The sequence below is a fragment of the Drosophila yakuba genome, chromosome X, assembly GCF_016746365.2.
Source record: "Drosophila yakuba strain Tai18E2 chromosome X, Prin_Dyak_Tai18E2_2.1, whole genome shotgun sequence".
In the NCBI taxonomy this organism is placed as follows: domain Eukaryota; kingdom Metazoa; phylum Arthropoda; class Insecta; order Diptera; family Drosophilidae; genus Drosophila; species Drosophila yakuba.
The window spans coordinates 22634666-22659924 of record NC_052526.2 but is presented as its reverse complement, the minus strand read 5'-3'; the positions used below and the strand labels follow the sequence as shown (position 1 = coordinate 22659924).

Here is a 25259-nt window from a genome sequence, read left to right as displayed (position 1 = left end):
GGCTATGTGTTTGCCCAAATAATAGTATAAACACTATTCAAACTATATATATATATTTATTGCACTCGTGCCCGATGAGATGAATAAAACAGATTTCAAATTAAATTTTTGCGTTTATTTTTCCGTTTCTCTTGGTGTTTTCAATAATTTTTTTGCTTTCCTTTTTAGTTTTTCATTAACGTTAGTAAAATATCCAACAATTATAATCGTAACTAATATTTAAGCCAGAAAAAGGAGTTGCACTTTTTTACAAAGAAATAAATAATCTGTCTTGGTTACTTTTATTATCTTTCGTCCAAATTTCAGAGTGGTTTAGCTGTAGTTTGTAGTTTGTGTAGTTCTTCATGGATCAGTAGGAAACAAGTTACATTATGTACACATCCTGTTTCGCTGAGTGTGAGTGTAGGTGTTTGGGTGTATTTCTCCATATCATTTACATAAATACAATAAATAAATAAATTACATAAGATATATTATATATGTAGGTATATAAAAACAAAACAAGCAACAAAAATATATATAGCCAGTATAAGTAGGATTGCTGGGTTGTGGAAAAACGCTCGACTTAAACTACAAAATACGCACAAAATCAAACAAATAAAAAGTGTATTTCGTAAAGTGGTGGCTCCATACATAACTTTTCTTCTTTGAGACTAGTTTTGGTATCTTCTCGCAAGCCAAACAAAATAAAAACACAAAATATGGTATAACATTAAAACGAACTTCGTAACGGTCTTTTGTACCCTGGGAAAATTCCCTGTTACTGGTTGGTGTCTTATTTTGGAAATCACCCTTTACTACATGGGCTTAATGGTTTTCTTGGTTTGTTGGTTGTTTGGTTGGTAGGTGTCTTGGCCAAAGGATAACAATGGGTTTTTGGTGTTGTTGCTGGTGATCGTTTCTTTTTAAATTTTACTACTAGCAATTATCATAAGTACGTTTTCACAATTTAGATTTCAGCTTTACTTCGCGTCCCCTTTCATTCAATTGGTTGCTCGTTTATCAATTAATTAATATTACAATCCTCTTTAGTAGCTAAAAAGCCATTTCTCTTATCTACGGTGATTTTTGTGGTGCGATTGCGTTTTGGGTTTGAACCGTTTTTAGTTTGCAGTGCTTATTGCAGTTAATTTTGTTTTGTATCTTTATGAAATATATTGCACAAGACGAATTGAAAATATATATTTAGCTTCCTTTCCCACGCTCTATTTTATTTGTTTATTTTTACACACAACCACAGGACACTTTCCTTCGGCAAACCAAAACCAATGGAGTCAATCAATAAGAAAGAGATAGACTGACACGCGAAAAAGAGACAGGGAGAGTACGTCGATGCAAATTGAAAATTTAGTTTTAATAAATAACACTTAGAAAGAGAGAAATATTGAAACATTGTATCGTTGCTGCCGCTGATTGCTTTCAGTATCCTTATAAAAGAATATCCTGTCACTAGTTAGTATTTGCTTCTCTTGCGTTTATCCTGCGGCTTGAGGTTGCTTGGTTTGCCGAAAGTTGTTATTGCACAGATTCATTGTTTTTCGTCGGAGTTATATTCTTGTTCCTTTAGTTGTATAGTTTAGCCATCGAAGTTTGTTTTTATATGTACATTTACTCTCGTTTTGTATGCAATTTTCTTCAGTTTCTTCCGTTTTTGTTTTGGTTTCTGCTTTAAGTTAGGAGTTAGTTTTGTTTTGCTTTTAAGTTGAGTTAAATTAAGTAAATTGTTTGTATGCAATTCTACGAAGCGTTTCTAAGAGTTCGTTTGCTCCTCCTGTTTCCTCCTGCTCTCATCCCGCCTCATGGTCAACTTGATTTCCATCCTATCTGAAGAGTCCGCCGGGACATCTGGAACCCCATTGTTCTCGACACTGCACCTTCCGGTTGCCGTAGAGCACGGATTGGGCTTTACGTACGCTCGTAGAAAAGAATATAGGCACTGGATGAAACGAGATGGTTTTCGGACAAGGCCTCGCTGACTCTGCAAAAGTGAGGGAAAACTCAATTAACAACTTTAAAAGAAATCATTGTCGCAAAGGCAATTGGTTTAGCTGGCGGGCAAAGTGAAGTACAAAGAAAGTATAGTACATTTTCCAAATTAGTGGGTATAAATACGAGGGACATTAGACTTACATATTATCATTAAATTCGTGCCACTTGCGGGAGACTGGATGCTTGCAGAGGGCAACATAATGACCACCAGCCGTTGAGCCTGTTGGATAAATATTGATAAGTGAACCGAAATCACCGCATGTATGTGGCACTCACCCATATGATTCGATATCGCATAGAGCGAGTAATGCACATTTGAGTTGGAGTTGGCGCCATAAGACCCCATGTTTAGCTCGCTGTCTGATGTAGGAAATTCAACGATGTTGGACAGCTTGCTCCAGCGCGTCTCCGAAAAGCGTTTTAAGTCTGTAAGTAAGCGAGTATTTAGAATTTCGTCTTTTAACCTTACTAGAAAGTCATAATTTATCTTTGCCATTAAGGCAAACGAATACTAAAAGCTACGTTTAAGGACGTGAAAACTTACGTATAACCAGATATTTCGGGAAACGCTGGATGGTGAAGCTTTTGGTGCATTTTCGCCGCGTCTTGCATTTGGCGCACGTGGGCATTTCGTCGCCGTCAAGGACCTCTTCGCGAATAAAGAGGTCGAGGCAAGCCTCTAGCTTGCAGCGAGAAGAAGACGGCAACGGTACGCTCAGATCCCAGAACGGATCAAAGGTGACGCTGGTGTTGCCGCAGGTGGTGCACTTCAGTGTGCTCTTGAGCTGACCCACGAAAAGGTCGCGCACCAGAGAGTTCTCGTGCCGCGTATACCACTCCCAGGTCAGGTCCGCCTTCTTATTGTCACTACAGGTTAATCATTAATTGCGTTAGGGGACAGGTTATAGGTACCAATTAATCAAGACCCACCTGAGATTATCGTCAATGTTGAGCGTCTCACCCTTGACGCCCGAGTTGAGGGCCGAATGCAGCGAGTCAAGAAAAAAACGAAGAAACTCCTGCGCATCCTGTTGGTTGTAGTCGCTGTACATGCGGTGTTTGGTGGAGAACGCCCTCTTTAACTCCATGGGCGTTACCGTGTGCACGTTAGAGGTCCACATCTCCTGAATGAGTTTGGCAAATTCTGCAAACGCAAAGGGGGTAAAAGAATAAGAAGACTAATGTGCCAGTCGAACAACAGACTAACCGTGGAGTATCTGCTGATCCTTGGTGGATGACGAACGAGAGCCGTGGTGCGACCGCAAGAAGCGGGTCAGCTCTTGCGTGTGACTCAGGCACTGGATGACCGAGTTCATAAAGCAAGTGTTCCCGATGTTTCGCAGACCGCACAGACCTGTGGATACGCATTTCAGAAAAGGGATTTAGATTAATTTCAATGGTCAGAGGGCTAGCCGGCTAAGCCGAGGTTTCTACTCCCCAATCGGGATGCGTTGGATTGCATTCGCTAATGGTAGAAAATATTATCCTCGCCCGACGCTCAGCCTTCTGTTGACACCTCTGCAATGTGCTATTCCCTGAGATAATATTTCTTTTCAAGTTGATACGAGTTAATATAAGATTTTACTTCGAATTTCAACAGACGTTTTAAGAAAAGGGGGTTTACAGCTACTTAATTTTAGTGTTTTTCACAGTGATCAAGTAAGGCAAATAAAAACGACCTTATGTTTTCATTACTTACTTTGATTGGCAGTTTCAAAACGGAACAAAACTATTTTCCATTTTTCTATGCCAATTTGCTACGGCTAACAACAAATTTGCCAAATGAATCTAAAACATATCCTCAACGCTTCCCCTATAGAGTATTACCCACCTTCGGACTTCTCATCCCGCGATGCGGAGGCGCTCTTGTAGCCATCATCCGAATTGTGTTTCAGGGATGACGAGTTGAGCGCGGAGGAGGTGCTGATGCTGCTGCGGCTGGTGCCGCTGTCCCGATCCCAGTACCGACTTGACGTGGGAGTCATGGGCGGCAGGACGCTCCGGGCACTGCTGCTACTCCCAGTGCCGCTTCTCGCCAACGTCTGCGCAACAGAGAAAATATCGCACGTGAGTATCAATTGAGTTTTATTCAAGTGCCCAAACGCAATAGCAACCTAGTGAATGATTTTCAGCGATGGGGACATTCGATTCTTCCATTAGTTTTTGAAATTGAATTACATTCATATATTCATATTCGATCCAACAAAGCACAATTTCCGACTTGCTAATCACATTCCCATCACTGATTATCTATCGCTGCCTATTGGCTTGGGCGATAGATTGATCGTTAGTATTAAGGGTAAGGTTAAGTTAGTTAATTAAAGCAACTAGCAGGTAAACGGTAAGAGATTAAAGAAAAACAATAATAAGTCGAAGTTAGTACAGGTGTTTTCTGTGTTTCATAATGCGGATGAAGAGTGAGAAGAGACAGCGACAGCGATAATAGACCAGCATGCAAAGGATAACACAAACGAAATAGTGCCTGGCGCGAATTGAAAGCGAGAAAACGAGAGACGATAACAAAGGAAATAGTGTGTGATGAATCCAAAAGATGAATGGAGTAAATACATGTTCTAGCTACAAATTGTTTTCGTAATTTCAGTTGCTTGCTCTTGCCGAGTGCAAGAATTTCAAATATCTTAATATTTATAAGAAGAAAACGGAATGGAGACAGTAAATAAAACTAAACTGAATTGATCGGTGACCTGGCCAAGGACCGACTTACACTATCGCTGGCGGAGTTTGAAGCTGTGGCTGTGGCTGTGGAGACGGAAGACGTGGCTGGTGTGGGTGTTGCTGTGGCTGTGGCAGTGGCAGTGGCGGTGGCAACAGTAGGTGTTTCTGCTGCCGTTGCATCCTTGTTTGCCTTGCCGGTTATGGCCAGGCTATCGCACGCGATTGGCTGCCGGTTGCCGTGAGTACCCCGCACCGTTACCTTGCTCGTGGGCTGAACCATCGCCGTGGCGGCTCCTCCTCCTCCGCTGCCGCCAATAGGGCCGCCTAATCCAGAGGTTCCCGCTACCGGCGCGCTAACACTATTCATTGTGGCTGTAGTCCGATAGGCTGCTCTGGTCAGAGAACTACTATATCCGGCCGCCACGCGGATGTTGTCCAGGTCGCTGCTGTAGCGCTGCTGCAGGTTACTGCTGCTACCACCTGCCTGGGATCCGTGATTGCTACGGATAGCTCCGGACAACGGTCCGCCTCCTGAACTGGACCCTGTAGCACTGGTAGATCCTACTCCCGAGCCAGAGCCCGGAGTTTGCCTCTTCTGACCACTGAGGTTGTTGAACTTCTCTATGGAGGCCTTGATACTCAACGAATCAATGCCGTATTTTCTGGCATTGCTGCTGGTCCTGCTCTCCGCGTTCGTCTCGCCATTGGCCTGCCTATAGAGACCACCACCGAACTTCTCATAGCTGACCGCGAAGTTCGAGTGGGCCGATGCTATAATGGTGGACTTGGGTCGTTGATAGCGATGGCTGGCTGACTTGGAGCTGCTGGGTTGCGGCTGTTGTTCCTGCTGCTGAGCTTGATTTTGCTGATGCCGCAGCTGCAGCGGCGGGGTGATGGGTTTGAAGTAGCAAATGCTCTTCTTGGCTGTCGATACTCCGCCTCCAGGGCCACCAGTTGCCGGCGGATCATCGCTGTCTATGTAGCTAATGTCATCGTGTTGCTGCTCTTGGCGTAGCATGTTGTTGTTGCCGCCGTTGTTGATGTTGCTGCTGGTGCTGGTGTTGTTATTATTATTAGTGGTGTGTCCATTCATCATAGCTGCTTCAGCGGTCGTTTGGTTATTATTGAGCGGTTTCAGCTTGCCGTAGCTCCTGGTAGACGTGGAAGTTGCAGTTGCAGTTGCCGTCGTGGAGCGGACGCTGTACTTGAGCACTCCGTTGCTGGTGTTACTGGTGCTGTTCCTGCTGGTGGTGTTGGTGATGGTGGTGCTACTGGTGGTGGTTTGTTGCTGATTGCCATTGAACATGGACGTGCGTCGCATATTAACCAGCGTTGGTGCCCGGCTAGCGTTGTAGTTGTTGTTCCTGGAATCCTCACCCGCTCGACTCCGCCTGTGCAGCTGGGACGTGGTTTTCACCTTGCTCGTTGTCACATGCGCATGGGCCAACTCGCATTCGGCCTTCAGAAATGTGGGGTCCTTGTAGCTGGACACTAGGAAGAAGCGCTGATTGGCCGCTCGCACCGGATTAGTAGCTCCTACTCTTGATCCTGCCGATCCTCCTGGTGATGGCACTTCGTTTGGACTTTTTCCTGATGTGGCTACTAGCGATGATGCTGCTTTCGTTGTTGACTGTAATTTGGATGCCTGTGGAATCTTGTGGAATCCTCTGGTCTTCTTAATGTCTAACATCATTCGACGGGATGGTCACCGCACTCTCTTTCTTTCTCCCTCTCTCTCTCTCTGCTGCAGATGCTCCTCTTCTGGTAATAGTGTTGTGGCGTTAAATTATATTGCCTGCCTACGGTTGACCGGATACGAGATTTTGTGTAGTGTTTGTTTGTTTCCTCGCCGCCTGCCAGGTATAAACTACTCTCGACTAACAGGATAATCCTGTCCTGCTCGGCACTCTATCCTAATCAAATGGTATTTGGATGATCTTATGATGGTTTTATAGGGGGCTTGATTTTAGTTGGGAGTATTATTAGTTAGCCTGGCGTTTAGTTGGACTTGATTTTGAGTCTAGTTTAAGTTAGAAGGGTCGCAATCTGCAAGAGTTAAGCTAAAAATACATAAAAATGTAGACTTGATTAAATGGCGGCTTTTGTGGGCTGACTGACGAACACACAAAAGGTGGAATTGGAATAAAATGAGGTATGGTGGTGGATGGTCAATAGTTAATGCTGGGGCTGGGTTAGGGGGTAAATGGTTTCTTATTCGATCGCAAACGCCATATAATTGTTCAGGTTGTGGTGGCACATGCAATTAGTTTGGTTTTCGTTTTCGGGGGCAGCTCTTCTAGTCTCCGTTTAAGTTGTGGACAAAGTTTTTACCTTGCTGCTGTCGTTTAGCTTAAATGTGGCCGAGGTGCTCACATCGGCATTGTCCGCACTATCCTGCCCAACACCTGCATCATCGGTGGTGTCTTGATTTCGTTCGTAAATGGCATTTCTCTTGGGCGAAGTGGAGAGCAGCGATAGACCGTTAAGTTTGGCTTCCAGTCCGCCATTTGATTCAGCCGGCCTGTGCCCATTTGTTGGTGGAGGTGGTGGCGGTGGTGGTGGTGGCGTCGGTGGTGGAGCTGCAGCGCCTGCCTGCTCCACTCCCGTGCTCGGGGGGGCCTCCTCCACCTGGCTGCGACGCGTGCGGCTACTTCGGAGTGTAAAGGTGGCCGTGGGCACATCGCCACTGCTGCTGCTGCTGCTAATCGAGTACTTGCCGGAGCCCAGTTTTCCCGTGGAAGCTGTGGAAGCCAAGGAGTCCCCTCCTACATCGCTGCTGTTGCTGTATAGGCGGCTGTATCGACTGGTGCTGCTCCGTGGCCTCTCCAAGGTCACCGTACAGGTGGGCGTCGTCTCCTTAATGCTTCCGTTTTCTAGATCCGCCTCAGAATGCCCCGACCTGGAACGTGACAGTTCACAGTTGGGTTTATAGTTGGCCGGACTGTACTTTTCGTAAATGTCCAATCCGGAGGTGGCCACCAAACGGGCCAGCGATGGGGATGAGGATGAACTGGACAGCCGCTTGTTGCCATCGACGGCTTTGGTGTCTCTACCCGCACTGCTGCTGCTGCTGTTGTGGCCACCACTTCCTCCGCTGATCGGTGGCTTCTTGGCGGTATCGTGGCCACGCCGCAGACCGTATTCCTCCCTTTTGGCCGATCCGGTCAAGCTGTCGCCGTTGGTGGTAATCTTGGACGCCGATTTGCGCGACAGCTTTGGTTTTCGGTTTTGGTTTTTTGTTGGATTTTCGATTTTTGATTGGAAAGTTTGTTTTTTGCGAAACATTTACAGGTGTCAATGAATTTGTGGTGGTGGTGGTTTTTGTTTTTCGAATTGGAGTAACGGTAGGCGGTAACGTTTAACGGTAAACGGCAACGATAAAATAAAGGTTCCATGTTTGTGTTTTCAATGGCAAAAAGAATACGACAAAAACAAAATGTAAAGAAAAGAAACATCAATGATATGGTCAATGGCTGGATTATACACAAATGAAACGCAAATGATACAATCGAAACAGTAATCTCACATACATATGAGGAATCAGGTCCTGATATTGCGACTCCAAAGGCTCTTTTCTCTGATGATTATGATCGGGGAAAACCCTTTAGTTTTGAAAGTTGTAATAGCAAGCTCACTAACAGAACTTGTCGCGCGTGCTGGTTCTTGTCAACAGAGCAAGCTCATCAACTTCGGCACAACTTCATATTTCAGGTGCCAGGTTTTGGCCAAAAGTTACATATGACTAAGTGTGGAATGTGAAATGTGGAATGCCAAGGGGCGCACCTTGCGACTGATTTTGTTTTCCCTACACCCCAAAAAACGGGAGACATAGAAAGCTTCACATGTGGTGTACTCTGCGGCACACACAACTCACACTCACACACCCATGCGCCCACCCATCCACCCACACACGCACGGGCAGGCAGAGACAGACGGAGACGGAGACAGAGACAGCGCTAGCCCCATTGCATTAACCTTGCTGCGAATTCGCAAGGCGGTTGGAGGCGGACGGGGGATGGGGGATGGGGGGTGACACAATTGCTGGTGCTGCGGCCTTTCGCCGTTATATTCCCGTTATTTCGGTGTTGTCATTCGACTGTTGCTTGCTTTATTTGCCATTGGATCTGTGCCAACAAGTGGTTCGCAGCTCTGTTCAGCTCTCTTCAGTTTAGTTCAGTTCAGTTCAGCTCAGTTCGCACACACACGCACTCTGTGCCTGAGACCATTGGAATGTGGCTGTGACTGCGACTGTGAACGTGACCTGAACTGTGACTGCGACTACGAGTGAGACTGTGACTGTGACTGTGCACAGTGCACGAGCAATGACGCACTTGGGCATGTTTGCAGAGAACTAGCTGGACATGTGGAGCCCCGGCCCTGGAGCTGAATGGGTTGGTTTCATAGCAAGTCGACAGTGGTCGCTTTATTGTAGGGAACATGTGTGGAGGGAGATGAAGATTCCCAACTTCTGTTCTATTTTAATCGGATAGAAATGCACAATTGTCAAATATTTATTTACGCGATCTTATCTGCGTGTATTAAGCAGAAAATATAAATTATATATATAAACAGGAAGTGTTTTTAGAAGTTCGAAATTGAGCACCATTAGTCACTATATTACTAATCTTGGTTTAGTCCATCGACTTGAACATAAATTGTTCCCAAAAGGGGAAATAAGTACCGAAAGTCTTTACATATTCACCATCTTAAAGCTCGAATGGAAATCCAGGTATGAGGCGTTTCTTTTGCAAACAGCCGACCAATTGTCATCGCCAAGGAGCGACTACTGTACCGGTGTCCGTCGTAGCAGGTACAGAACCTGGCAGACAAAATACACACACTATTTCCCAGTGCGTGAGTGTTTGTCGACGATTATGTGGGCGTGCATGGGTGATTTTGAATGGGTGTTCGGTGTTTCGTTGTTGCAATGACAAAGTACAACACAAACAAAACAAAATAATCAGCAAAACGAAAATGCCAAAATGAAATATTCTAAATGCCACCAAAAAAGAAACTATCAGGGCTAAGGGACAAAGTAACACTAAAGGAGACGGCGGGTAAACTGGCGGGATTTCGACGGGTTTCGGAATGAGCCCGTGGGGTTCGGGGGCGGGGGCGGTGGCGGGAACAGGATCACCACAAATAGGGGCGTGGTCGCATGAACCATGAGCTATGAGTGAGTGTAGTCTGTTGTGGAGGTTTATTCTCGGGATCGAATGCATATAACCGAAAGCGGATTACCAACTAATATAATATATTTGCGCGGATAAAACTGATAGAACAGATGCAGGCATAATACACGATGCAAATGCCAATGTAAGTTCTTAAAATGGGTGAAGATCGCAAGGATTTGCAAATCGAGTTGTTAGTCTGTACATCCTGAGCTATATGTTATAGCTTTTATTAATACTGAAATTTTTAAATCATTACTTGAAGCTATAAATCTAGTTCATTGGAACCAGTTGCCATACCATATAAAGCACTAAAGTTCTCAAACTCGACTTTATTGAATGTGTGTATATAAAAGTACTTGAAGCAACCATCAAATCGAATCATATTAAGCAATTGCAATCTATATGCAATATTTTTGCATGACCTTTAGTGCAACATTTCTAAATGGCATTGCAAAAGTTCTCTTGACCGAAAATGAACAAGATAACATTAAAATAGTACACCTCATGCTACTGATTAAATGCCTTCACACCAATTTATCGAGCTTTCATATTGAAAATAGAATGAGTCTTCACCAAATATGCAGATTCAAAACGTATGATGATTTCGGGAATAGGACAGTGAGTAGAGTTATACCAGGGGCCCAGCATACAGGATACTTATTCGCATAGAGATATTACTGAAAACCGAGAGATCAGCCACCAAACTTAAGAGTAATCGATCAGGAGTGGGTGTAAATCGAGGTATATCTTATGAAGTAAAGTGTTACTCACTCCGTATCGGCTGTACGTAGGTGAATCATAGCTGGACCCGCTAAGATACGAGGAGGCGCGGTAGGCGGACGAGCTACTACCAGATCCGCCGCTCAGATACGACGATGACGCCGTGGAACCAACGCTGCTCCTCTGCACGCTGGAGCGCGGCGCATACGAGGAGCTGGAGGAGCCGCTGTTGGCTGAGTATGTCGAGTACGAGCTGGGATAGTAGCTGCTGCCGTAGCCCGACGAGTTGGAGCCGCCGGACGAGGTGGGCAGCCACTTGGACAGGCTGCTGCCGCGGTCGTAGCTGCTCGATATGCGGGAGTAACCGTTCGTGGTGACGCCTCCGCTGGTACGATCCACCGCACCGCTGCCGGTGCTGGTGCTGCTGATGTGGTGACTGCCGCTGGTGGAACTGCTGCTGGTGGTGCTACCGCTGGAGGTGCCTGCCGCCGATGTACCGTAGAGACTGCCGCTGCCCGCCGCTGACGTTGACGATCTACGCGGCGCAATTACACGCATATTAATGGCAGCAGCGGCAGTGATCTAACCCCGTGTTCAGGATGAAGTCGAGTGTGTCTTTGGTCTGGTTGCAGCACGTGGTATTGCTGAGCGGCTGATTCCTGTTTTGCTTCCGGCCTTGCTTCCGTTTCTCTGTTTTTTGTGGGCTAGTGGGACAGCGGGATTGAGTTTCATTAATGGAAAAGTTCAGCTGCGACATGCACATGTACCCACCTGCGTCACGGTATTTACATTATCCTTGCATCATATCCCTAGGTTTAGCTTAGTTTTAAACTTAATGGCTGCTTATGTGCTACATCTAAGACCCGTTCTTGTTGCTGCTAAAGTTGTAGGCAAAACTGAAAGGAACGAATTTTAGTTATCATTTAACTCAAACTGAAAAGATGGAATAGATAATCGCAGAAGGGTTGCGTTGAACAACTTTTTAGCCAAAACAATCATTTTGAGGACAACACTCTTGGTAGTGTTGTCTTAAATATTCGTTTGCCATTTTTTTACTTTTTGGCAAAGTTAAGGTTGTTAGGCGCAAGGTTATCTTCAATTCTGGGGGATGCAAAATTATCCTTCGCGAATCTTTTCAAGGGAAACTCGCCCCTCCTCCCCCTTCCCACGATTGATTTTTCGCAAGCGCAACAAACAAACACAGACGCACACAATAATCAATTAATTAAGCTCGATTTTGCACATCTCGGCCATTTGTGGCCTTCGATTTGCCCCTGATGAACAGTTAGGCGGAAAGTGGAAAACCGTTCAGCTGCTGCGTCACTTGTTTACAATTGCAAAATATCAGTAAATAGAGAAAAACCGTTTACAAGTTTGCCATAACAACAATAGTAGTGTGTCGGTGGCAAGGGCGGGGCGCGGGCGGTTGGCCTTATGCGGTAACACTTAAAACGAAGTTACGTTCATGTGTGTGCCGCCAGGCTGTCTACGCTCCCATTCGAGAAAACCGTTGCTTTTCACATACATGCACGAGAGCGTGGCTCTGCGGGCGGCATAATGTTAGTGGGAAAGGGGGTGGTGGGCCTTAACTAACATAAAATGGCCACACTTTCACGAATCGATCTTTCGTTCATAAAATGCTACAACTACACTACAGTCCATTCACACACACGCACTTGAAAAAAAAATTGAATTATCCAAGTTCACACAACCACACGCGCAGTTACTCACAGGTGTAGCTGAACTTATTTCACGGTTACCACGTTTTAGGCACTTTCTTTGGATACAAAATTCATACATCCTTTGCACGTCAAAATCGAAATAATTATGATAAAGGCAAAAACAAAATATAAAAACGAAACGAAATGAGATTCTATTTTTAAAAGGCGCACTCACACACACACGCGCGCACGCTTGGCAGTGAAATGTGAGAGAGAGAGGGGGCGAGCCAGGAGTAGTAGTAAAACAGCGCTGAGATTGTGCGAGCAAGCGAGATAGCACTTTTGGCGACACAGTACACACACACACACACACACAGGTGCCTGGCAGCGTACGAATTACGCAAAGTGAAATATCTTTCTCAAAATGGAAAGTGGAAAAGTGACGACGGCTATTGTGAATTTTTCATACGTCCACCGAGATCAAAAAATTTATAGAAGCAAATGTGTATATAAAGTATATAAATTCATACTAAAAAATGAGACTAAATGGCGAGGGGAGGGGTGGGTAAGGAGAAAATTTGACCGCAAAACGAACATCACGAGGCAAACGAGGTCGCGCTGCCCAAATCTCCGTGTCTTATTGCTTGCTCACAAATTTTGATGCCAGTCATGCGTTAGCCTCGTTTCGCGCCGCAAAAGCGCTTATTTTCGGTCGAATTTAAGCAGTTTTCAGCACAGCACAGAACTCACTTTTTAATAGTATTTTTTTTTATTTTGGCCAGTGTGACCGCATGCCAAAACGAAAGCACCGACACTAGATCTCGAAGGAAAGTTCCCGGTTGTTCGATAACTATCGATATGCCCGATACACGTATGGTGCGTGTACTTACTAACCGAGGGGCATAAAAGGTTTTGCACCAAACGTCAACAGTAATTCATTTGAGAGTGCAAAAAGAGGTCATATATAAACAGCTGGATTCCCCTCTCCAGGGTCAATGTGTGGAAATAAACTCACGTCTCACAATTCTTAAGTAGGGTAAAGCCAAGCCCACGAAATTATATCTTAAAGTTCATAATAGTTTTTGTTGTTAATGATAAGTTTAATAACATTAAATATAGAAAAAGATCACTTAATTTGAATAAATGGTATTTTCACAATCTGGTATATAATAATGATTTTCCACGAGGTATTTCTTATAGCTATCTGCGCGGTCACACTATTTTTGTGTGTGAAAATTCTGGCGAAAAGATTCTCTTAAAAGTTCTCCGAAGACGAATTTCGCGCATCGCCTAAGACCGATTTCGTGCTAATTCACTAAACTGCGATTGGATTGGAAACTTTAGCCGACACATTAGGTAAAGCCGGAGCATATTGCGAATCAAACGACCACACAAACGAATTGTCGCGTCGCATTACGTTTCAGTGTTGCCACCTTATACGGAGTGCCGGGCATAATTCCACTTGCAGGCCAAACGGTAGCATTGCGGCCGCGATGTGCAAGCCGTTGGATTGATTCGCTCGCCCTGTTGATTGGGTACACTTCGAATACTCCGATCGGTGTACGCCAGACCTCAGTTTGGCTGGAAAAGCGCCGGCGAACGGACGGACTCTAGTCGTAAAACGGGCGAGCTGGCAACACTGCCACTGCCAGGGCACAAAATGAAGTGAATCTCGGAAAAAGTGGAAAAGCCACAGAAAGAGCCAAGGAAAAGCAAGCCGGTGAAGTGTGCAAATGCGAGTGGCAAGCAAAGACCTTTGTTTCCCATTTCATGACGTTTTGTTGAGTTGTCCGCTGCTCTGAGTGGTCATTATCAGCCATCATCATCATTGTCATTATCATCGCCAACGGAGGTCGTCGTCATTTAGCCAGCTACCCAATACCACCCACAACCACCCACCAGCTAAACGGCCTTGAGGGAAGTCAGCAGCACCTTGTCATTCACGTCTTGATCTTCGTCTTGGTCTGGATATCCGTATCCAATCATCCAGTTCAGGTGGGTTCTTGATCCCTATAACGAATCCGAGCCCCTGATCCTCATGCAGATCCTTTTCCCAATCTACAGTTATGTCATCGACCGCCGGAAAGCGCAAGGAGATCTACAAATATCTCGCGCCATGGCCACTGTACTCCATGAACTGGAGTGTAAGGCCGGACAAGCGATTCCGGCTCGCACTGGGCAGCTTTATCGAGGAGTACAACAACAAGGTGCAGATCATCAGCCTGGACGAGGACACTAGCGAATTTAGTGCCAAGAGGTATAGCGAATATTTGTTTAGGGGAATCCCGTCTACTTACTGTTTGAATCGCGTCACAATGGTCGGCTTTGCCTTTATCACGTTTTACATTTTGTAAAATTATAAAGGAAATCTTAATTTATTTATATCGTATCTTTATAAATAATGTTATAAAATGATAAGTAGTTCGTTCCACATAATATAAGTATCATTTTAATAATATCTATATTCGGTTATACGAACTATTTTCCTCAATTCCCCTTGCTCAATGTATAATTATTTATTCCTCCAAATAGCACCTTTGACCATCCATATCCAACAACCAAGATCATGTGGATTCCTGACTCCAAGGGTGTCTATCCGGATCTATTGGCCACCAGCGGCGACTACTTGCGGGTGTGGCGTGCCGGCGAACCGGACACGCGGCTCGAGTGCGTACTGAATAACAACAAGAACAGCGACTTTTGCGCCCCCCTCACCTCGTTTGATTGGAACGAGGTCGATCCCAATTTGGTGGGCACCTCCTCGATAGACACTACCTGCACCATCTGGGGACTGGAGACCGGACAGCCGCACGCTCGCGTCTATGTGGCAGGACACGTGAAGACGCAACTGATTGCCCACGACAAGGAAGTATACGACATTGCTTTCTCGCGGGCTGGCGGCGGTCGGGACATGTTTGCCTCGGTGGGAGCGGACGGATCGGTGCGCATGTTTGATCTGCGGCACTTGGAGCACTCGACCATTATATATGAGGTGAGTAGAGCGCACGGAAATATGAGCACATAACCACATATAACTTATAACCACAATTCACCAGGATCCTGCCCACACAGCGCTGCTGCGCTTGGCCTGGAACAAACAGGACCCGAACTACTTAGCCACCGTTGCCATGGACTCGTGCGAAGTAATAATTTTAGATGTTCGTGTTCCTTGTACACCCGTTGCAAGACTGAGCAATCACAGAGCGTGCGTCAATGGTATTGCGTGGGCGCCGCATAGGTAAGTTTTTCCTTAAGCCTGACATGTTCCATCACAAATGGTATTTTATTCTGCAGTTCCTGTCACATCTGCACTGCCGGTGATGATCACCAAGCACTGATCTGGGATATACAACAAATGCCACGTGCAATCGAGGATCCAATTTTAGCCTATACAGCAGCCGAGGGCGAAGTCAATCAGATCCAGTGGGGCGCCACACAGCCCGACTGGATAGCCATTTGCTATAACAAAGCGTGCGAGATCCTGCGGGTCTAAGAGTCAATTTTTTGTTCTGGTCCCTTGCTGAAGCACGTGGCTGCACTTGCTGAACAACGCACAGTCAAAAAAAAAAAGACGTCAGAAAAACACACACCACCCACAAAGAAACACACATTTGCTGTTGGTAACTTGGAGGCGAAGAGCAGTGAGCTTAAGTTGGATCAGTTCTGTCAACCGCTTCCGCAGTTTGTTTAATTTTGCTGTCTGTAGAGAGAAGAGAAAAAAGTGAATGTGAATGAGATGGAGAAAGAAAAAGAGAAAGGGTTTAAAGGAAAAAGAGGGTTTGAGGGAAAAAGAAGAGGACAGAGCACGTATTTTAGAATTCTTAGCTTAGTTGATTTATCAAGTATGTAAGTCAAGTCTATAAGGTATAACCAAAATATGTATTTATAATTATAGTTTATTTCACACTTGACAAGAACCGACACCCCACACCCCCGAAAACTTCAATCAATTAGAGGCGCTTTATCTCATTTAGTTCTTTTTTATACAAACCCAAGTGAAATGCAGAAAAATAAGAAAGAAAAACAATTTAAAAAACAATGTCCTACCTCGTTTTTCCAAACATGAATGTTGTTAACCAAGTTTTTGAGTCTGACCAAAACAGCAACAACCACAGCAATACACAGAGAAAAAATGAGAGGGAAAAAAGTATTCGGCAACAACGCTTTTTCGAAATATTTTTACTTTGTTCGATTTTTGTAAGAGAACCAAAAAACGGAATACAACAAAAACAAGAGATAAAAGAAAGAAAACAAAAGCAAACGCAAAACCATGGACTTAAGCAAATGCAAAACAAACATAATACGAAATGGAATAAATAAATAAGCGAAATACTTACACATATTACAGATTAAAACCAAAACAAGAAACTGAAGACAAACTGCACACAACACAGCTAGAATACAATACTATTTAAAGATACAAATGCAAAGGCAAAAGCAAAAACAAATACCGAAATATATGAGCGAGAGAGAATACAAGATTGTTGCTATATCCATTTAACAAACGAACGAAAATAAACAAACAAACTATGATCATTTCAGATAAGACACGACCCTCCATCAATAATCTCAAGTCCCAGCTACATCCCAAACTTTCCACAGGACAAAGGCGACTTTTCCAGATCAAATCGAATACATTTTTTTATGTATCTTGTAATTTATAGCAATTTCACAACTTATATATAGATATGTATACAGAAAGCGATAGCAGTACCGATAATCCCGATGATCATGTATTGTAAATACAGCATGAAAGGCACATTTTTAACGAAACAACCAACAATCAGCAGCCGTAAAACATTTGAACAAGACTTAGGCCCTGATTTTGTATAACCATTTAAGAGGCCACTCCACTTGAGCGGGAATTAATATCCTCATATCCAAATACTGTTTTGTTTGCTACACAAGAGAAAGAAACTGAAATCAAGTCGATTGGACTTTGAATTTGACTTGTACGATTTTGTACGTTCGTAGATGGCTACCACCGGGCGAAGACATTTTCATTGATTTGGCGAACCACGGTTTCCGTACAAAATAATCGAAAAAAGCAAGTTAGAATATAATGTATAATGTACTCCAGTTTCTTTGTTTTCATTTGTTTTGCATTATCCAACTTACGTTATATTGGCCATGTGACTACATTTATATATGAAATGTGTATGCACACACACTTTTACACACTCACACACACACACACACACACTCAAGCGCGTATATATAAACATCCGATCGTGCTAAAGAGGTTACTAGAAACCTAATGATTGATCGACGGATGGATCAGAAAAAAAAAGAAAAACACAAAAGAACAGAAAAACAGAAGAACAGAAGAACAATGAGGAGTTGGAGAAAACAAACCAAATCAGACAAATATTTAAATAAACCATTTTTAAATAATGAACTCGGTCTCAAATTAAATCGGGCAGATCTTCGGGAGCACAAATGTTACTGATGTCCACCACTCCCCGAAATGCTTCCTCCGGTTTCCCATCACTTTTTCCAGCATCAGAAGGGGCGGAACTGAAAGAGAAGACGGTTAGGACTTGTGGCCTATGACGTTCATATTGGCGGCACTTACCTTTTTGCCGGGCTTTTCTTCACTAGCAGCAGCTCGTTGACTTTCAGTTTCTTCAGCCTGACCATTAGGTGACCTGTGATCTGGGAACGCTGCACCGTGGACTCATCCGGTTTGACCTCCTCGATGTACGCGATCTGGAAGATCTTTTTCTTGACGGTGACTCTAGTGTAAAGGGTCTGAACATCGACGTCAATTAGAGAGGTGTCCAGGTGTCTGTGGGGAGGAGTACGTGCAATATTTCTTTAAAACTCTAAATCATGTTTATATATGATAGCAACGTAGAAACGATCGTGCAAATTGTGGAAACACAATAAAAATATCGAGGTTTTGGTAATCTTGGCCCAGCTCACCTGTACACCTCCAGTTGGAGCAAGTAGTGATCGGCCTCGTCCTGGAAGGTAAAGGGCAGCTTGCCCTGGTTTAGATTGTAGGGTCTGCCGCAAGGAGCGAAGAGGTTGCGCTGCTGCTTCGGAGCATCCAGCGGGGACTTGGTTTCGTGCCGCTCCCGGCCCATTCGGTGTTGCCGGGCAATCTCGGTGCGAATCTCCGGGCAGTGCTCACTCTTCGCCTGCCAGAAGGCCTTAAGGCGCTCTTCTTCGTCCTCTATGCCGGCACAACGTTTAGCCAGGGCGGACTGCTGCTCCGCCACCCGGATACGCTGCTCATCGCGCTCTATGGTGTGATCCGCCTGCTTTTGAACGATGATGGACCGGTTCTTGGTCAATTGCCGCAATGCTTGAAGACGTTCCGAGGGCGTGATCTCCACGCAATCCAAGCTGTTCAGTTGCGGCAGGGTGGCCACCACGTAGTCCCTGTAGTGCGGAAAATCCACGCAAGGATTGCCAATGAGTACCAGTTCGCGGAGATTGTGGTTGCCACATAGCGACTCCACACTGGTTAGCTCTCCTATAAAGTTTAATGTAAGATCCAGCTTACTGAGCGACTCACAGCCCTCCAGATTCTCCACCCGCTCAATGTTGTTGATGGCCACATTGAGGTACTCCAAGCGCTTCAGCTTGTGCAAGTTCTCCAGGCGCGCAATAAGATTGGATTGGAGGAGCAGGATCTTGAGGTCGCGACACCAGTTCTGGATGTGCTCAATGACCTCGATGTCCTCCTGGTGCAGGGAGATCTCCTCCAGCGTGCTGATGAGACATTCGTTGTGCTCTGATTTCTTGCGGACCAGCTCTTCGGTGACTGCGGGATAGTCAGGACTTAAAATCACGTTTATTTTACCTTTCGACAATTTCAACTACTCACTGAGCACCATGATGACGAATGTGTGTTGTAAGAAAAGTTACTAGACTTCCACCAGCCGGAAGGGGCCAGGCCTACTCCGTTGCTAGGCATTTTACAAAGCGATATGGAACTATTGTAATTATTATTCCGCTTTTGTGTTTCCAAATCAAGTTCAAAATCAATAAAACAAAAAAATCAACAATAAAATCATTGCTTTCAAACTTATGTTACCAGCGGTTTCCAATTTTATTCACTATATACATTATTTATAGAACGGTACCTAAATGATAAACAACTTTAGCTTGCGCCCTACGGCCATCGTAGTGACGAAACGCACCGGGCAGCCCAATTTTTGTCCGTCAGTATAAACGTTGAGATCTCTTAGCTGTACTCATAACTGTAGAAGACTGTTTAATTTAAAAAACAATCAGATTCTTCATTGCCACGCCCATTCCAACTCCTTTAAGCATCAAAAAGCTGCCATAGAGCTTGACAATATTTCTCAACAAACTATGTCTTTGTTTGTCACTTGAGAAACTATGCAGATGAGATAGATACATAGGTGTGTACGTATCTATCCGCATCTGAAGAAAATATTCTATTCGCTGAGTACCGGGTATGTGGTAGTCGAGATATGTGAACAGGTATGCAAATGCAGATAATACAGTTGCAGTTCGTTTTTAATTCCGGATGATAACCACAGACAATAAAGGGCGCCCCAGCTGTGCTGTGCTGTGCTGTGCTGCCCGCACTGACTGCATTTCGCCCCTGGACAAACGAGATCTAATCAGCTGAATTACAATTAAGTAGTTGAACTAGCGAATTAACAGCGACGTGTTTACTGCGACCGGCTCTCTAGTCATTTGCCAGCAGGCAGGCGGAAGGCACACACAAACTAAATCCAAATCGAATTGGCGGACAGACAGATACGTATACACAGGCCATAGACCATACATCATAGACCATAGACCGGCGATGAGTAGCGGCGATAAGGACGGTGATATCTTGCGGCCACTTAGCGATAGCGAAGTGGACGAACTGCTCGATCTGTACAAAGCCAAGTTCGGGGTAAAGAACTTCCACTACCTACTGCTGTACAACCAGCGGAAGTGGGACCGCCAGCTAGGCGAGGCTCAGATACCGCGCGACTGTCCGAACTACATATCCCTGAGGAAGCAGTTCTACACCCATCGAAGGGGAAACTTCCGGGAGTGGGGCACCTATGTGAGCCTCCATCGGGACATCGTGCAGAGCGTTTCCTTCTTTAGCTGGCAGTCAGATGGAGCTGCGGAGCTATGGGAGTGCCTGGAGCACACGCAGCTCATCGAGTGGACACAGGGCGCCCTGCTGACCAACGTGGACCTGGGATTTTGTGATCGGGTCAAGGAGTTGGCTGTCAGACGCGGAGTCACCTCGATTCAATCTCGCCAGTGCTTCGGGATGGTTTTGTCGCACGAGGATGCCTTAGGCGCAGAAGTTCCGGAGCTGCTCTCCGAGTTCGACATCCGGCGGCTGCGGGACGAGGATGCGGCCATGGTGCACGATTCCTGGCCCAACAAGGGTGAGGGATCACTCACCTATCTCAGGGCGCTCATCCGCTTCAACAAATCCTTGGGCGTCTGTCGAAGCGACACTGGGGAGCTGATTGCCTGGATATTCCAGAACGACTTTTCCGGACTGGGGTGCGTATGCTTGAAATACATATAAAATGCACGCGATATCATTTCAACTCAAATATGGGGCTTGTGTTCTAGATTTGATCACAAAACTAATGCATTTTAGCAATAGCTTTGAAACCGAAAGTTCAACCAATCCTTTTTGTAAATGTGCTTAGCCAATGTGAAATTGTTCCGTACTCACGGAAAAATTATCATGCAGCCTAGCATGTACGATTTCAATAATATATGTTCTTCATAGGGTTTATGTTGATAAATTGATCCGATTTGCCAGGAAAAGCACATAACCCAATCAGAAAAGTATCTATTTTCAGTGTGAGCGCGGTCGGCGTAGTAACGATGAGTACCGTTGATCAATAGTGTACAAATAGTTCCTCTTAACGACATGACGACTTTTCCAAATGATAAGCAACTACACAATGCAACTACAGAGCCATTCCAAAAAAAAACTTGTTCAAAGGTTTATTTGTTTTTATGCGTTTATGTATTTAACAGCATGCTGCAAGTGCTGCCCAAGGCGGAGCGCAGAGGACTAGGTGGCCTCCTGGCCGCTGCGATGACCCGACAAATTGCCCGGGGTGAGGAGGTCACCCTCACGGCCTGGATTGTGGCTACTAACTGGCGGTCGGAGGCGCTGCTCAAGCGGATCGGGTACCAGAAAGAGCTGGTCAATGAGTGGATCAAGTTGGTGCACAATACTTCATAGACGCACCACCGCTGGAGGGCAATTGCCGCAACTGGTGACGATGGTGGATTCCGTTGGATACCGGTGGATTCCGGTAATTAGGTTGGGTCAAGAAGCACTCTTGGCGATTTGCATTTGCTATGCCTATGTACATGGTCAACAATTTTATTTTGGCATTTAACATGCGCTCACGCTTTCTGAATACACTTTACGGCTTAATCAAATTCAAAAACAAATTCGAAACTAGCGGGCGGGAGGGGATATGGAAATCGGGGACTCGTACTATTTATTTACACACTCGGCTCGCCTCCAAAACAATATCAAAAATACATTTAATTTACAGCATTGCTTTGCATTCTAAGTATACACACATACATATATTACGCACTTTTGACTCAATCGGCCCAACATCCAAACTTTACATTTTCCAGTTGATTAACTAAAGAGTGTCATATGGTTACGCATTTTACACACCTTGCGGAAGAATGTGTCGATTTCTCTCATAGCGAGATTTAAATTGAAAATTTGAGAAACATGTAGAGCTACAATATATTGGAATTAAGACACTCCTTCCGTCCCTTTACATTAACTACTAATCATTAGCCGTATTGTTTAAGCACCATCTACGTCGTGTTTTCTTAATTTCATTCAATGATGTAAAAGAAGCGAACTAAATCTTTCAAAAGTCGGTTGTAATCTTGTCTGGTTGGTTTACAAAGGGAAATATTTTGAAACAACAAAGCCGCTTCCTTTAAATTCGATTGAGAATTAAATGTTTTTGCTTCGTTCAAATTATTAATTTTAGAGTCGCGTCTCAAACGTATTCAATATATACATATATATAAGAGAGAAGGGAGTCGGGATTTGGATGGTGGTCGTCACAGGTTAATACTATTCAGCTAACCCGCTTATTGGATACATTCACTAACTACAAACTAGACAAATAGTAGCCGCGTTGCCGTCCCGCTCGGCATTCCGCTGCCGTTCGCCAGCAGACTGTTTCCGGGCGTTCGGTGCAACCCGTTGGACAGCTTCCCGTTGACCGATCCCCGGTAATAGGGATCCGTCTGCTGCTCCAGCGGCAAGTACTTCACATGGCTGGTCTGCGACAGCGGCAGTGTCGGCTGTTCGCGACCCCGCGTGATCTGTTTGGCGCGATTGTAGCAGAGCACGCCCACAATGGCCAGCGTCATGCCTAGGCAATTGACCCACGTGACTGGATTGCCCAGGATTAGGAGCGATACTGCGATCACAAATATTCGCTTCGATGCGCTGGCCACCGCATAGGTGAGCGGAGTCACCAGAGACAAGACGCTGAAGGCGATGATGTTCTGCAGCCAGTTTAAGACACCGTCGGCGAAAAGCAGGGCAATAACCCGGTAGTCGAGGTTTTTCTGTAAAAGCGCAAATTTTGGTTAATTAAACACCTTGGGCAGGAAATTGTCTACAACTTTGATTTTAGTTATTTGGTTTCTCCTACTAAATATTATCAGTATTGAATACATTTTGTAGTTTTTATTGCTTATGTGCATTGACGAAATATGTTTGGAAAGGACTTGCTTTACACGAAGCTAAAGGTTTTAATTCTGAAATCATATTAACATTGTCATCCCAATTTCCTCGCAAGACAAATGCTAAGAGCGCAGAACGTTTGGCACACACACAAGGATGAAAAGATACGAGGAGTGTTTTTTCATGTCTTCAAAGTACCTGAGAACCTGCGGTGGTTGTGCCAGCTCTAAACCATTTTTTTTACATCCATGTAAAATATATCAGATTCATTTGCACAAGTGTTTCGACCTGCCAATTTACATTCCGGATCGGAAAAAGTCAAGGTAGAAACAACGTCAGGAACTATTAAACTGCGTTCAAGTATAGATACTAAATAGCAAACAAGAAGACAAACACAAGTGTTTTAAACAACGCACTTGCGTGCGTGGACAGAAAATGGTTGAGATAACACTGAACTGATGGACTGGATTGTCTTAAGTAAAGGAAACGACTGGCTGATACTGCGTTATCCGTGATTTGCCCCCTCTTCACCCCACTGCTGTAACGTTACCTAGCGCCCAATTATAAAGCCTACTCTGTAGATAAGATGTCCCCAATTTGGGCAGAATTACGCTCTCTACTCACAATGGCCGTGTGGCGGAATACAGCAAAGCTGTCCATGTAAAGCCAGAGGGGGAGGAAGATGAACAGCGACAGCTTGCCGAGCAAATGTAGCAGCCGTAAATGGTGGATGTTGGTGTCCTTGAGCACCTGTAAACGAAAAATGTAGTTAACAAATTGAATCGAATGGAATTGAACAAGAGACTCCTCGGGTACGTTACCTTCTTTGAGAAAATGTTTTGCATGGAGAAGCCCATTGTGGAAATGAGGGCGCTGATAAGGCCCATCATGTCAAAGGAAATCTCCGTGACGGTGGCTATGCCCACGCCCGTGATGATGGGCAGCAGACTCAGGTACACGAGCGTCGGCTGTTTCTCGCCAAAAAAAAGGCGCGTCAGGACGACGGTGAATAGTGGCATAGTGGCTTTGACTGGTGAAGAATAGAAACATGGTAAAGTTAAGGACTACTCTTCTACCGGAAAATATTGGCTCACTTCAAATCTAAATTCGTTAATTACTGATTTGGCGGTAATCATATACATATATACTTAAATAGTTTTTAGCTTAAGCATTAATTTTTATAATTTTTCGAATTCAGATTTAAATGGTTAATATATATATACTGGTACTTGATATAGTTTTTATATTATTTTAAATCTTTAACACGCGAGAATTAATTGAGATCATTGACTAACTATCAACAGCTTTTGGACACCTGGAATCATTTTTTGAATAGTTTATCAAAATAATGGTTACTGTAAAGAGGAAAACTAAATTGCTTGCCAACATCTAAGTGCATATCAGTAACACGATCTTTATCACATCTTGCCGCTCGGAAATTCCCCCCGAGCACATCATACAGATTCTGCTGACGTGTTGGGGAACCACTAGATTGGCGGGCACTCGACTCACCCGTGTGCGCGTAGGAAACTGGCACTTTCCACAGGGAGATGTGGGAGGTGACGGAGGCCAGGAGCTTGCCCAGCGCCAGCGGCACTATCAGACGGTAGTAGTAGGAGCGGGGTATGTCCTGGTACTTCCGGATGCGCCACAGGTTGAAGAAGGGCCCGCTGTACAGCGTGATGCTGCACAGCTGCACCAGAGTCACGGTCATCGGGAAGGGGAACTCGTTCAGGACCATCTTGCCGATCACGTTGTTGCTGGAGGAGATCACGTACCAGAAGAGGCACATCAGCAGCACGACGGCTATGTGACGCGACCCCGTCCGCTTGCCCAGCATTTTTCGTCCGGGATTGGCCCGTGCTCTCGTGGCTTAAGTTGGTGGCGATGGGCGGGGGCAAGTGACAAGGCCTGGTCCTGGAGCTGCTGGTACTGCTGACAATCCGACACGCGGGGCTTATTGCATTGCGCCTGGTGTTCTTTAAAATTTAAATCGTCGATTAAAACGTCGTCTGTTTTTTGTTTTCGGTCAGTGTTACCAGACTGTTGTATGCCCTTTTGGCCTAAACGCTCGCGATAAGCCGTAAGTTTTTACTAAAAAATCCAACAATTTCGCCAAAATTCAAAAAACTATGCTCAATACTGCATATACTGCATATTTTTATACCCGTTACTCGTGGAGTAAAAGGGTATACTAGATTCGTTGAGAAGTATGTAACAGGCAGAAGGAAGCGTTTCCGACCATATAAGGTATATATATTCTTGATCAGGATCAATAGCCGAGTCGATCTGGCCATGTTCGTCTGTCCGTTCGTATGAACGCTGAGATCTCAGGAACTACAAAAGCTAGAA

General features: G+C 44.9%; 5 protein-coding genes across 14 annotated transcripts; 2 read left to right on the top strand and 3 right to left on the bottom strand.

Moving 5' to 3' along the window:
* Window positions 1–105: 105 nt before the first annotated feature.
* Window positions 106–13080, bottom strand: LOC6526212 (ubiquitin carboxyl-terminal hydrolase Usp2). Of its 8 annotated transcripts, none has more exons than XM_015191207.2 (11): window positions 12971–13080; window positions 11331–11455; window positions 10611–11263; window positions 6997–7878; window positions 3821–4031; window positions 3197–3343; window positions 2920–3133; window positions 2534–2856; window positions 2266–2415; window positions 2131–2209; window positions 106–1978 (listed from the first exon to the last, which is right to left on the bottom strand). In XM_015191207.2, exons 3-11 carry the CDS (start codon window positions 11115–11117, stop codon window positions 1906–1908), a joined length of 2586 nt encoding a protein of 861 aa, XP_015046693.1. In that variant the 5' UTR covers window positions 11118–11263; window positions 11331–11455; window positions 12971–13080; the 3' UTR covers window positions 106–1905. The 8 variants fall into 8 exon arrangements, with proteins under 8 accessions (XP_015046693.1, XP_015046690.1, XP_015046691.1 ...); XM_015191204.2 differs by having other exon boundaries at window positions 12873–12997; XM_015191205.2 differs by lacking the exon at window positions 12971–13080 and adding an exon at window positions 12291–12309.
* A 338-nt stretch (window positions 13081–13418) lies between these two features.
* On the top strand, window positions 13419–16189 carry LOC6526211 (DDB1- and CUL4-associated factor 7). Of its 2 annotated transcripts, XM_002101984.3 has the most exons (6): window positions 13419–13576; window positions 13645–14215; window positions 14285–14477; window positions 14753–15212; window positions 15277–15458; window positions 15515–16189. In XM_002101984.3, the coding sequence occupies exons 3-6, from the start codon at window positions 14287–14289 to the stop codon at window positions 15711–15713; spliced, it is 1032 nt and encodes a 343-aa protein (XP_002102020.1). In that variant the 5' UTR covers window positions 13419–13576; window positions 13645–14215; window positions 14285–14286; the 3' UTR covers window positions 15714–16189. The 2 variants fall into 2 exon arrangements, with proteins under 2 accessions (XP_002102020.1, XP_039227203.1); XM_039371269.2 differs by having other exon boundaries at window positions 13425–14215.
* Window positions 16190–17560: 1371 nt separating this feature from the next.
* LOC6526210 (protein tilB) lies at window positions 17561–19137 on the bottom strand. Its single transcript, XM_002101983.4, has 4 exons — window positions 19056–19137; window positions 18146–18992; window positions 17796–18008; window positions 17561–17737 (listed from the first exon to the last, which is right to left on the bottom strand). The coding sequence occupies exons 1-4, from the start codon at window positions 19063–19065 to the stop codon at window positions 17626–17628; spliced, it is 1182 nt and encodes a 393-aa protein (XP_002102019.1). The 5' UTR covers window positions 19066–19137; the 3' UTR covers window positions 17561–17625.
* LOC6526208 (solute carrier family 35 member E1 homolog) lies at window positions 18968–24940 on the bottom strand. Of its 2 annotated transcripts, none has more exons than XM_015191201.2 (4): window positions 24420–24940; window positions 23729–23937; window positions 23532–23657; window positions 18968–19137 (listed from the first exon to the last, which is right to left on the bottom strand). In XM_015191201.2, exons 1-4 carry the CDS (start codon window positions 24745–24747, stop codon window positions 19096–19098), a joined length of 705 nt encoding a protein of 234 aa, XP_015046687.1. In that variant the 5' UTR covers window positions 24748–24940; the 3' UTR covers window positions 18968–19095. The 2 variants fall into 2 exon arrangements, with proteins under 2 accessions (XP_015046687.1, XP_002102017.1); XM_002101981.3 differs by lacking the exon at window positions 18968–19137 and adding an exon at window positions 21657–22789.
* On the top strand, window positions 19858–21627 carry LOC6526209. Its single transcript, XM_002101982.4, has 2 exons — window positions 19858–20716; window positions 21206–21627. Exons 1-2 carry the CDS (start codon window positions 20010–20012, stop codon window positions 21414–21416), a joined length of 918 nt encoding a protein of 305 aa, XP_002102018.1. The 5' UTR covers window positions 19858–20009; the 3' UTR covers window positions 21417–21627.
* Window positions 24941–25259: the final 319 nt, after the last annotated feature.

What these genes read in the sequence shown, in the direction of transcription:
- LOC6526212 (XM_002101985.4), bottom strand. Translation starts at nt 6,358, where the DNA reads ATGATGTTAGACATTAAGAAGACCAGAGGATTCCACAAGATTCCACAG. An exon ending in AACATTGACGATAATCTCAG is followed by an intron (nt 2,857 to 2,919) that starts GTGGGTCTTGAT and finishes ATTAACCTGTAG; the next exon opens with TGACAATAAGAAGGCGGACC. An exon ending in CCCGAAATATCTGGTTATAC is followed by an intron (nt 2,416 to 2,533) that starts GTAAGTTTTCAC and finishes GCTTACTTACAG; the next exon opens with ACTTAAAACGCTTTTCGGAG.
- LOC6526211 (XM_002101984.3), top strand. Translation starts at nt 14,287, where the DNA reads ATGTCATCGACCGCCGGAAAGCGCAAGGAGATCTACAAATATCTCGCG. An exon ending in AGCGAATTTAGTGCCAAGAG is followed by an intron (nt 14,478 to 14,752) that starts GTATAGCGAATA and finishes TCCTCCAAATAG; the next exon opens with CACCTTTGACCATCCATATC. An exon ending in ACTCGACCATTATATATGAG is followed by an intron (nt 15,213 to 15,276) that starts GTGAGTAGAGCG and finishes ACAATTCACCAG; the next exon opens with GATCCTGCCCACACAGCGCT.
- LOC6526210 (XM_002101983.4), bottom strand. An exon ending in CTCCAACTGGAGGTGTACAG is followed by an intron (nt 18,009 to 18,145) that starts GTGAGCTGGGCC and finishes TCCTCCCCACAG; the next exon opens with ACACCTGGACACCTCTCTAA. An exon ending in AAGAAAAGCCCGGCAAAAAG is followed by an intron (nt 17,738 to 17,795) that starts GTAAGTGCCGCC and finishes CTTCTCTTTCAG; the next exon opens with TTCCGCCCCTTCTGATGCTG.
- LOC6526209 (XM_002101982.4), top strand. Translation starts at nt 20,010, where the DNA reads ATGAGTAGCGGCGATAAGGACGGTGATATCTTGCGGCCACTTAGCGAT. An exon ending in AACGACTTTTCCGGACTGGG is followed by an intron (nt 20,717 to 21,205) that starts GTGCGTATGCTT and finishes TGTATTTAACAG; the next exon opens with CATGCTGCAAGTGCTGCCCA.
- LOC6526208 (XM_002101981.3), bottom strand. Translation starts at nt 24,747, where the DNA reads ATGCTGGGCAAGCGGACGGGGTCGCGTCACATAGCCGTCGTGCTGCTG. An exon ending in AGTTTCCTACGCGCACACGG is followed by an intron (nt 23,938 to 24,419) that starts GTGAGTCGAGTG and finishes ATTCTTCACCAG; the next exon opens with TCAAAGCCACTATGCCACTA. An exon ending in TATTCCGCCACACGGCCATT is followed by an intron (nt 22,790 to 23,531) that starts GTGAGTAGAGAG and finishes GCGCTTTTACAG; the next exon opens with AAAAACCTCGACTACCGGGT.